The sequence below is a fragment of the Arachis stenosperma genome, chromosome 1 (assembly GCF_014773155.1).
Source record: "Arachis stenosperma cultivar V10309 chromosome 1, arast.V10309.gnm1.PFL2, whole genome shotgun sequence".
Lineage (NCBI taxonomy): Eukaryota > Viridiplantae > Streptophyta > Magnoliopsida > Fabales > Fabaceae > Arachis > Arachis stenosperma.
Window position 1 is genome coordinate 131,692,511 of NC_080377.1, and position 12,251 is coordinate 131,704,761.

At 33.1% G+C, this 12,251-nt stretch overlaps 1 protein-coding gene across 2 annotated transcripts; it reads left to right on the forward strand.

Annotated features, from left to right (window-relative positions):
• The first annotated feature begins 934 nt into the window (after nt 1–934).
• Nucleotides 935–9,195, forward strand: LOC130935798 (G patch domain-containing protein TGH). 2 transcript variants are annotated; one of them, XR_009067970.1, is made up of 17 exons: nt 935–1,237; nt 1,682–1,772; nt 1,868–1,962; nt 2,423–2,526; nt 4,002–4,063; nt 4,139–4,213; nt 4,416–4,567; nt 4,668–4,743; nt 4,825–4,911; nt 5,037–5,114; nt 5,397–5,541; nt 5,778–6,264; nt 6,669–6,953; nt 7,028–7,156; nt 7,327–7,542; nt 7,624–8,593; nt 8,719–9,195. XR_009067970.1 is itself a non-coding variant. In XM_057865703.1 (16 exons), the coding sequence occupies exons 1-16, from the start codon at nt 1,103–1,105 to the stop codon at nt 8,434–8,436; spliced, it is 3,030 nt and encodes a 1,009-aa protein (XP_057721686.1). In that variant the 5' UTR covers nt 935–1,102; the 3' UTR covers nt 8,437–8,709. The 2 variants fall into 2 exon arrangements, 1 of the variants encoding a protein (XP_057721686.1); XM_057865703.1 differs by lacking the exon at nt 8,719–9,195 and having other exon boundaries at nt 7,624–8,709.
• Nucleotides 9,196–12,251: the final 3,056 nt, after the last annotated feature.

Genomic DNA, 12,251 nt, shown 5'->3' on the forward strand with positions numbered 1-12,251 from the left:
AAAAAAATAAATACTTTTTTTAAAAACCAATCCAAACTGATCCTTAATATCTTATACTTTTATAAATTATTGATGTACAAATTATTTAAATAAATACCATACTTATAAAATTAAAATGAAAATTTTTTTGTTATCTATAATATTCTCCAACGTGATAAACCAAGAACTAATAGTCACAAATCAAAATTCTATTAAAGGTCTGTTGGCTGCCATTTATAAAAAGGTCGTTGTATTTACATATTACATTCAAAACTCCCTATATTTGCTTAACAATAATCTTTAGATATTCCAAAACAAAATATTTTAAAAGGAGAACTAAATAATTTTTTTTTCAAATTATAATCTAAAACACACTCCTTTTCCTTTTCATGGGTTCGTTTTTTTTTATATTTGAATCAATAGAGAACCTTTTTTTCTATATCTATATGAACGGATATTATCTATGTGGTTATGCACCCTTCGAATAGGAATTTATTTTTCTCTAACAAGACAAACATAGTTATCATTAGACCAAGACTTTTATCCGTGCATAAGACTTTTTTTTTCACCGTATTTTCAATTAAAACATTTTTATAATTTTTTTTATCAATTGGACAACCCCCAATCTATTAGATACACAATACATTCACACACTTCTCACATTTTTACAATATTTTTTTCTCAATTGCAATCTTCCTAGACCTTTGAAGTAGGGAGAGAAAGATATGTTATATGAGCTAAGACTCATGGGCAAAACATTTTTATAATTAAAACCTTTTTAATTTCAACTTAATTCAGTCCGGGCCTGAAGCCCAAAAACTATTATGGTGGGCCCATTTTCACAGAATGTTGATGGTCTTTTTGTCCAACAAATGAAATGAAGGGCTTCAGCAACATGGGTGCTCCTCATGTGCGTGTAACACACTATGCTTCCCTCCCCATTCTACACTCCTCAATCATCTTCATCGCTCAGCAAATCAAAATCAACCGAAGCCCGTAGAAGAAAACTACCACCTTCCGAACAAAACCCTAATGCGTGTTCTCCGTTCATTATTAATTAACAGCATTGGATTATTAATCTCGCCATAATCTCTTTCCCAATAATAAATAACAAATAGAAAAAATGGATTCGGATGAAGAAGATTTTGTGTTCTACGGAACGCCCATAGAGCGTGAAGAAGAGTTAACTAGCCGCAAAAAGAAGGCCATTGCTGAGTCCTCTGGTCAACTTCGAACACTTCCAGCTTGGAAGCAAGAGGTATTGCGAAATTCTGTTATGTGTTTTGTGCTCAACACCAATTTCTGTTCATCATGGGTGCTTTTCTAGAAATTGTTGAAAATATAGGAGGGGAAATGTGGAATCTAGCTTATAGAACAAAATTATTTGTATTTTTATTAAGGATCAGATTGAATTTGCTATATTTTATAGCTGGTTTATTGAGGAATTCGCTATTATTCACTGTTTTAAGACTTCAAGTTCAAGTTCAACCTAGGAGTGCTTCACCCAAAGAAAATGGGAAATTTTCTTTTATAGGTTTTTAGTTTGCACTGTGAAGAGTACCTTACTATTGGCTTTTTCATGCACGATAGCAGCTCTTTTGTGATTGGCATTGTACAGTGCATTTTTGTTTTAAGTTAAAATCGGAAGAGTATGTGGATTATATGATTGAACACAACGCTGTTTTGATCTCATCATCTCCAGGTTAGAGATGAGGAAGGACGGAGAAGATTCCATGGTGCATTTACTGGAGGCTATTCGGCTGGGTACTATAATACAGTGGGCTCAAAGGAGGGTATAAGATTATTAATAGACTTATGCTGCTTCTGTTATAGATTTGAACTTTTGTAGGTGGATTATGGGTGTTTAACTTCATGAATGATTGTGCAGGGTGGACTCCTCAGACTTTCAGATCTTCCAGGAAGAACAGAGCTGAGTTCAAAGAGCAGAACATATTAAATTTTCTAGATGAAGATGAGAAAGCTGTGCGTTGAACATTACTGTGCCAATATAATTGTGTCTTTATTATTTTCAACTATTCATATCTATATGTTGAAAATTTCGATGTTAACCAATTGTGAATTTGTGGTACTTCTAAGGCTGTGTTGATGTATGTAGTAAAGTGATATCATGGCATTATAGCCATCTGTAATTATTTCAAAATGATAAGGGAGAAATGTGTATTTCACATTCAGTATTATGATACTTTTAGGAGTTGCCCATATCCTTCTATAGTGTAAAAGATTGTTGACCAAAAACTGTTTTATAAAAACATCGATAACATCATTAACCCAATAATGCCGTGTCAATTTTGTAGATTAAGTCAACTAGGCTGATTGTTGATTAGATTTGGCGACAGAGGCTTCGAGATCCTTTAGCAGTGCTTTCTATTTCCCCACTTTCTTTCTTTCATTCAATTAATTTTACCCTTTGCATGTATTACAGGAATTGGATGGTCGGTTTTTGGGGACATCTTCACAGTTTGACACATTTGGTTTTACTGCTGCTGAAATTGCTCGGAAACAAGCGGAGAAAGAGCAGAAGCAGAGGTTTTTTCTTTTAAATTATTTTTTAGTTTTTTTCCCCCTTCTCTATAATTGCTCTGATTGTTTTATGATGCATAAATGTCAGTTAGATTCTTGATAAAAAAGAAATATCTGCATTTGTTCTTGCTGTTTTTAAATCTTTTCTTTACCCAAAGTAATATTATACTAATCTAGTGTGAATATAAATAGGGATGTCAATGGGGCAGGGCGGGGCGGGGGATGCCTCCCTACTCCCCATCCCCGCCCTCAGATTTGCTCCCCATCCCCGTCCCCATTCCCCGCCATGGGGGAATATTGCTCCCCATCCCCATTCTCCACGGGTCCCCGTTTCCCGCGGGGACCCCATTCCCCATCTACATAATAGTTCTAACTAATTATTAATTTCCATATGATTAGAGCTGCAAGTATCTATCTTATACAAAAACTGCAAGATTTTATACAAAAAGTCTAAATGACACGATGGTGACTTCTTTCGAAATGACGCAATGGGGGAACGCAACGACGAGCCAAAGTACAAAACAGTGGATGAGGTGGGAGACTCGGCAACAGAGAGGAGAATGGATACGATGGCAGAGTTACAAAAAGAACGCCGCAAATAGAAATTACGACCCGGTAAGGGTAATGGCACGGTGAGGTGTGACGATGCGGTGAGAAGGGTGGCGAGGGGGTGGCTGCAGAGAGGTTGGATGGAGTATGGACAGCGTTAGGGATCTATGAATTGAAGAATGGTTATGCAAATAAAGATTAGGAGTTTTGGGTTTCTATATATATGTGTGTGTGTGAGAGAGAAATGACTAAAAAACATATATGAGAATTAAACTATTAAGGATAATTCAGGAAATTCATTAATTTCGGGGAATAGCGGGGACGGGGCAGGGATCCTTGCTCAAGTCCCCACGCCTGCTTCGGGGGAATTTTGTCCCCCATCCCCATCCCCACGGAGAAAATTCCCATAATCGGATCCCCATTCGGGGCAGTCCACGCAAGGATTCCCGTGTCTCAGGGAGTTTTGCCATCCCTAAATATAAATGCCCTTATTTCTTTTTGGAACTTTAGTGTGTACATTATCTATCTATATAGTTTTATTCTTTGTTTGGTCAGAGTATACGAAACAAATAGGAAGAAGAAGATAGGCTTATGTATCATTTTTTCATGTTTCAAGAAAAAATAGTGCTCTCTTTTTTTGTTGTTGGTGAGGTCATAGTTTAACTTCTGCTCCCCTGAAATTTGACATGGTTGCTTATTTCCATAGTTTAAAGGATTCAAAATCTTGAAAAGTTTATGTCTTCGCCCTTGATTCCTTGATGCACACTCTAATGAAAAACCCCGTGTCATTGTTTTATGTTTCATCAATCTGATGGATGCTGAGCTATCATTCTATAATTTGGGAGTCAAATTTGTTATGCATAAATTTTCCCCATTTAAAATAACTTTCTCCCCTGAAATTGAACTTGTTTATATTGTCCTTCTCATTGTAGGCCATCTGTTATTCCTGGACCTGCTCCTGATGAACTAATTCAACCAGCTACAGAGTCTATTGGTCTGTATCACGTGATTTTAGTAGAATCTTGGTTAAAAATAATCTATTTCTTATCTCCTTCATGTTATTTTGTAGGGGTAAAACTACTATTGAAGATGGGATGGAGGCGTGGTCGCTCAATTAAGGATTCCCATGCTGATGGACTCTATGGTATGTATTGGCGATTTTTGGGTTTATTTATTTATTACTGTTGTGTTGTTTGTAGTATTGTATGGAAGGCTACACTCCTGGGTTGCATGAGTAGTTTATTCTGCAATTTTCTTTGTCTTTGTCTTCAATGTAGTTGTGTGAGGTCTGTCTAAATAACTAGGCTGCTAAGTTATCTCGATTAATAATTGTACTGTCTGTGAAGATGCCAGACGACAGGCCAGGAGAGCTTTCTTAGCATTTTCCTCAGATGATCCAAAAGTCAAAACTAGTGAGTCTGAGCAGAACAAGGATGATGTTGAAACTTTTCTTGAGCAGTCTACTAATGACGATGTTCAGTCTTCTAAGAGCACACCAGTGAGAAAAGTTTCCTTGCTAGTCACATATACATGATTTATATCTTTCTTGTGTGATAATTTATATTGATAGTTAGCATATGTGTTACATCTATCTTTAGGTTTTTGTGCTCAACCCAAAGCAAGACCTGTATGGCTTAGGTTTTGATCCTTATAAACATGCTCCTGAGTTTAGAGGTATGTTCTTTCTTGTTCTATATGTTTCACCTGCTGGTTGCTGGAATTGACACCTAGCTGTACTTTATATGTTGTTTACAGAGAAAAAACGATCACGCTTATCCAGCAAGGGGGGTCCTGGGTATAGCAAAAACATGTCCACAAGGAACAGTCTTTTCAGTCTAAAGTGTAAGATACTTAATATTAATCCATTATCTAATTTGCCATTTACTAATCTCTGTAATATGTTGATCACAAAATCTTGCTCAGCATTGATTTGTTTTAACTATCAGCTTCCATTTATCACTTATCAGCAGGAAAGTCAGCCCCTGGTTTTGGAATAGGAGCACTTGAGGAACTCGATGCTGAGGATGAGGATGTCTATGCCACTGGTTAGTAGTTCTAACTTTTCAAGCCATTGATGGAAATTATTTAGCTGAGGGATTCTCTTTGTGCTGCCTTCTGACTATCAAATGAGCTTTTAGCTTTTCATGTTTTAGATTAGGTTTGGGTTAAGGTTCTTTGCCACCCCCCATAGACATGTGTTTTTGTGTTAATTTTTTAATAAGAAATAAATTTGAGGTTAGCTTTGAGGCGTATAAAATATTTCTCATATGGAAATATGAAGGAAATAGGCAAAAGGTTAACTTGATTTAGCATAATGCGTTTTTTAGGTTTTGAATTTGAAGATACATATGTTCAAGAAGTTGAAGAACCTTCAACGTTGAGGTTGGAAAATCAGAAAAAGAAGGATCAGAAGGACCATGATAATCTACCTGGTTTTAGAGTTGCATCCAATACTGACTATCAAATGGAAAGGTTAGTGAAGCAAATTTTTGCCAAACTATAATGCTGACATGTTTATTATTATTTTTTTAGTTCTTTATTATATCTTTGTTGTGTCACTTTTGTAATGCTTAGTGTCTATAATCCAATATCTTAATTATTTGTAACTCTTTTTGGGGTGTGAGTCTTAGGTCAATTTTGCCCGTCTTTTTATATTGTTTTCATAATATGATTCCACTGGTAACCTTGGCGTATAAATTGTATTTTAGATTTGAGGCTCCTCCAATTCCCAAGGATTTTGTGCCTCGCCATTCATTTTCCGGGCCTCTTGAGATTAATCACAAGAACTATGATCTAGCTCCTCCAGATATTCCACCTCCTGAGGATAGCAACCTAAAAATATTGATTGAGGGGGTTGCAAATCTGGTTGCTAGATGTGGTAAATTATATGAGGATATATCTAGAGAAAAGAATCAGTCAAATCCGTTGTTTAGTTTTCTCTCTGGTGGTACTGGCCATGATTATTATGCAAGGAAACTGTGGGAGGCACAACAGAAATGCAAAGACAAAACTAAGCCACTTTTGGTTGGGAAGGTTTCTTCTGATGTAAAGAGGCTGACAGCTGAGAACCGAGGCCAGATCTTAGGGGAAAAACCTCTAGAAAGAAGCTTGCAAGATCCATCATCTTCTGTTGCTTCCACAGATGTTCATCTCCAGTTTAATCTTACGGATACATTTACAAAGTCTGAACCATTTGTAAGTAGCACATTTTTCTGATTTAAACCCCTAATTTGATTGTTAGGGAGTCTATTCTATTTTGCTTCTAGTAGTTTGGTTGGTTAACCAGGTGGCTTCTGGTTTGGTTTGACCTTTTCTGTTAATATTAATTCATTCACCGGGATATTAACAATAAGGGTCTCAAATAGTTGAACCTTCTTATCAGGCTATTGGCATAATGTTCACTGCCATGCCGTTAGGCTAGAGGTTATGTTGGTTTTCTGTGTGAATTCTACCAAGACCTATCATGTGATTTTGTTGTGTGTCTTCTCTCTCATGGATAGTCCCATATCCCTTCACTGGGTTGTAACTTGTAAACCTTTTATTATAGCTTAGAAAAGACATGGGTTTTTATTCAAATTTATTCCTCATTTTTGAACCAGGGTGAGTTACCAGATGTTGAAAAGCCTTTCAAGCATGATCCTGCAAAACAAGATAGATTTGAGCAGTTTCTCAAAGACAAATATAGAGGGGGTTTACGATCTACTAAATCAAGCTTAGCTGGTGATATGTCAGAGGCTGCTCGTGCTCGAGAGAGACTAGATTTTGAGGCTGCAGCTGAGGCAATATTAAAAGGAAAGCAGGGAAAGGAAAGCAATCTTGGCATTCCATCTTCCATGGATTTCATCACAGGTGGTCTTATGCAGTTTACTTCTGGAGAAGCAGAGGTATGACTAAGGTGATGTTCCTTTCATTTCATTCCCTGTAGTTTTGGCTGAAGCTATTTTATCATGTCCAACAGCCAAAGAAAGATCTGCAAAGTGAAGATTTGGCGCAGAAGAAGAAGTACCCTAGAAGGGAAGAATTTCAATGGCGCCCTTCAGCACTTCTCTGCAAACGCTTTGATCTCATTGATCCTTACATGGGGAAGGTACACAATTTATGTATACTCTTCTATTAATTTTCTTGTTTGATTTTTAAAACTTTTTCCCTTTTTTCTGTTTTTTAATAACAAATTCCATGCCAAGTATTTAAATTTATGTTCTGAACTTCCAAAGCATGTTTCAAGATTAGACATGTTCTTTCATTGCACTTTTGCAGCCGGCGCCTGCCCCGCGGAGTAGGAGCAAGTTGGATTCATTGATTTTCACATCAGACTCGGCCAAAGGCGCCAAAATAGAAGAGCCTGTTCTTTCTAAGAACATATCGTATGTGCAACAATCTGCTTATCAAGACATAACGAAAAGTACTGCTGAAAGTGAAACTGAAGGGGATGTGGAAGTTGAAAACATTGAAAGGCCAGTTGATCTGTACAAGGTAATACGCTACTTGTTTATTATATCTTATATGATGTCTCAATTCACGCTTCATGTTCCTGACAAATTTATACATATGCAGGCTATTTTCTCTGATGATTCAGATGATGGAGGTGAAGACCCTAATCATCTTAAGAAAGTGGAGAATCAAGAAAAGAAAGCTGAAGTAGCCAATACAGCATTGAGCCGTTTGATTGCTGGTGACTTTCTAGAATCATTGGGTAAAGAACTAGGGCTTGAGGTTCCTCCTGATATGCCTTACCCCTCACAAAAATTCAGGAATACTGCTTCTCAGGAAGAAAATATCAACGAACATTCAAGAACAAACACTCTAAAGGTTGAACACAACAGTGAGATGCCACCAAATCATGGTTTGCCATCTGATCAGGACACTGTATATGAGGGTGGACCCTCAAAAGGTGACGTCATTCATGCAAATATGCTTGAGAGTGGTAGCACAAAAATCAATGCTACTGGAATCTATGACAGTAAATCCGGTAAGTCCAATGGGGAGAGCTATAAAGATGACATGAAAATCAAATCGCCTTTACCCCGGGAACAAGATCATAGCAGTGGTTCATCTTCAGAAGAGGAAAGGAAGAGAAAACGCTCAGGTAAGTCTAGCAGGGATAAACATGAAGAGTACAGGAAAACTAAAACTCTTTCAACACACCGCCGAGACTATAGCAGTGGTTCTTCATCTGAAGAGGAAAGCAGTAGAAAACGTTCCAGGCATCATCGACATAGGAGGCGTACAGAAAGCAATCCATCCAGTGACGATGAAAGGGATCGACATGGTTCAAGGTCAAAAGAGAGAAAGAAAGGGTCTTCTCGAGAGAAAAGCAGTCGGAGTAGAAAACACTCAAAACATCACAAGCACAGAAGACATTATTAATCTCCAAGTAGATTGTCTCATTATAGCGCAGATAAGGACAATGCACATTCAAAAAGGGAGAAAAAGTGTAGGGGATGAGCTAGTAGTGCATATCTTATTTTTCAAGAACTTCCTGGAATTATGGTAGACCAGACACTGCCATTTCTGTATTGAAAAGGTGTTCAAAGTTTTGGTATTGATGATGATGCTGTCTTGTGCAGTTTCTAGCAATGCACATATTTTGCTGGCTCAAACTCGAGGCTTATTTTATTACTAATATTTTTTTTTTCTTTTTTTCACCAGTGTGAAGGAATGCTGCTCAGTGCTTTGATTAAATTTTCCTGAATCATCCCTTCACGAATGTACTATGTATATAGTTCAATGTTGGCCGGTCTCAGAACTCCTTGGTCTCAGGGTTTTGATTTATAAGCTAGCTGAAAGCATTATTCACAAAACTCAGCTTCATGCAAATCATGCATGGCAGCTTCCTAAAATAAACAATTTAAAAAGGGAACCTTTCCTTTTCCCCCTGGATCTCACGTTTTGTAAAATATTTTCTTTTAATAATTAAGGGTTTTTATATTTGTTTAAGAAGATTATTGATGGGGTGATCAGAGATCCGCAGGTGATGCTGCCGACAAAAACATCGGAATTTGCTAATTGACAGTTTAATTGCAAACCGTATCTGGATGTACTTGGCGCTTGCAAGTTGCAACCGATAACGGTTAAAATCTGATTGCAATGTCGTCTTGTAATTAAACAATTGGTCAGAACTGCTAGAATAACTTACCACGTGCACGCTGCGCATATATAGGTTTCTTAATTGCTATGAAAGTTTCAGTAACTTGGAATCTTATAGTTCGATCCTTCTCATTAAAGATTGAAGGATTTAACTATGCATTATTTCATTAATTAAAGTGTCTTTAATGAGTTAGGTTCCAAAATGGTTTATGAGATTGTTATTGTGTATTAAAATAGTCGCTAAAATTTCAATTGCACTATTGACTTTTTTGAGTTTAGCAAAAGTGTACTACATTAGTCTCTAACATATTTTTTGTTAATAGTGTGTTAATATAGCTTGATGACGTACACCGTTAGTGACACGTATCACTTCATGGTCTGATCGTTGTAATAATATGATGATGAATTGATCTGTGATACGTGACATACTCACATAGACAGTTGTGCCATATGTCACAATTCTATTCATTCACATGTCATGTTGTACCATGTATCATAATATTATCGTCTATGTGTCATCTGTTATGTTATTATTGTAGATGTATCAAATTAGTCCATGAACTTGCACAGTAAATGACTCATTTTAGTCCCTTAAATCGAATATGATCCACCAAATTAACTCTTTCACTATTTTTTTTAATTTTTTTATAAATTTAAAATTCTCAATACCTTTAAATGTATTAGTTTTAATTTAATTTTTTTATATATTTAAATACAAATACTTTTGTTTAATATTTTTAAGATTTTAGTTTTAATCATATAAATTTTTTTCATAATAATTTAATACTAATAATTACATAATATAGGCTAATTTTTCATATAATAAAAAAAATTACACACTCACTTTAGATAAAATTAATAATAAAAATATTATTTTTATATTAAATTTAATTATTATTTATTCTTGTTTAAATATATATAATTTAATTTAATTTTAATATAATTTTATATTTTAATATATATTTTATACTAATAATTAATTTTAATATAAACCTAACATATTAGGATTGATATGGCAACAAGGTGTTGTGCCTATTATATGATTTTGAGGCCAATTCCCAAATAACAACATATCCTGATTGTGCCATGCCATGCCTCATGAACCATGCATGATAAATGTGTGACATATAGAAGATTCATAAATTCAAAGTCAGCATTAATGATGCTCAGATCAATTTTGAGACATTATTTAAAGACTTGGAATATGGTGGTTGGGGATGTCACGCTTTGTAAGTTGTAACCCTAATTATTGTGACATTGCTCTACCTCTATGTCCATCTCTCAGCTACCCTATTTTAATGTCGTACGTGAATAAATATGTAACATTATTATGATAAAATTATTATTTTTTTAAAAAAATTAATAATTAAATAAAATAATAAAAAACCATGAGAGTTTTAATTATTATTGTCAAAAAATAAAAAATATTAGTTATTGAGTTAATATTTAAATTAATTCTAAAAATAATAATTATGTTTTAATTTAATTTTTAAAATTTTAATTTATTTTTAATTTTTTAATTTCGTATTTGTGATTTACGTTAGTCCTGATTTTATTTTCGTCACAAATCGTGAACAACGTACTAAAACAGACTAATTATTACCATATTGGATTAAGATTAGAGATTTAGGATTTTAAGTATTTTGTAAGAAATAAATTAAGATAAAAAATTTTAATTATTATTTTAAATAAAAATTAAAAAATCTAACAAAATAGTTGTAACTTGTAAGTTCATCTCAGACAACCAAATTAAATAAATTAAAATTTTAAAAGATCTAAAATATAGGTATAACTTCAAAAACTAATTTAATTATTAACTAATTAGTTATTGTGTCTTTGCGTGCGTGACTTTATTATATAAAAAATCTTAGGATTTATTTATTTTGTATTTTTAGTACCTATGTTAAGATTATAAAATTAAAATTTTTATTAAAAATATAATAAATTTAAACTTTTAATATAATTATTTTATATTTATTAAATAAAAATATTTAAAATTTTTTATTAATAATAAACTTATCATGTGGTCTAAACCCAAAACCTTAATATATAATAGCTATAATGATGCATCTCTAAAATTTTAAAATGAATTCAAAGCGGATATATATATATATCACTCAAAAAGTATAAAATTTGTAATTCAGTCAAAAGCGTGTATATAGTAAATTTGAAAAAAAATCAGTTAATGATTAACTAATATAAATTTTAGACGTACAATTTTTCAATTTTTATATACGAAATTTGTGTCAACACATTATTAACTGAACTAAATTTGGGCGTGTGAGGTATAATATAATATACAATAATTTTTATTTTTGGGGTACACTACTTTTATCAACCACCTTCAGCCATCTTTTGTTTATTTTATTTTTTTATAATTCCCAATTCTAAAAGGTTCTTTCTTACCAAATCTTTAACTCATATTCCTAATTTTACTCCTATTCCTGATATTTTCAATAAATTATTTATTGAATTAAGTTAATCAAAATATGAAATTTCATTTCGAATTTGACTCTAAAAAATTTATTCTCTAATTATATATTGCATTAATAAAAAATAAATCAACGTACTGCTCACCAATAATTATATCAGATAAAATATTAAATTTTGAGTTTAAAATTTATGATTTAGAATTTAAAATTTAGAAATTATATTTAGAATTTAAGATTTAAATTTTAGAATTTAAAATTTAAGAATTAATTTATAATTTAATATTTAAAATTTATAGTTAAGAGTTTAGAAAATTAGGATTTTAAGCCTTTTTTATTTACATTATTTTTGTTGTAAATAAAATACAAAAATCTCTACCTCTTCAAATTTAAGAGCTATTACCATTTAAATAACTTAAAAATTTAAGCTAAAATTTCTGGTCAGACAATTCTCATAAAATACGAAATTTTTAGATTCATGCTTATGCGTTTATATGTTTAGATATAGGTTATATTCGACGAGCAGGTGCCTATCAGAGCATCTTTAATAAAGTGTTTTTAAAATATTATATACTTTTGATATTTTTAGAAAATAAATTAATTTAAAATTAAAATTTATATTAGAATTGATTTGTAAAATAAAATTAATATCACTTTAGAAATATA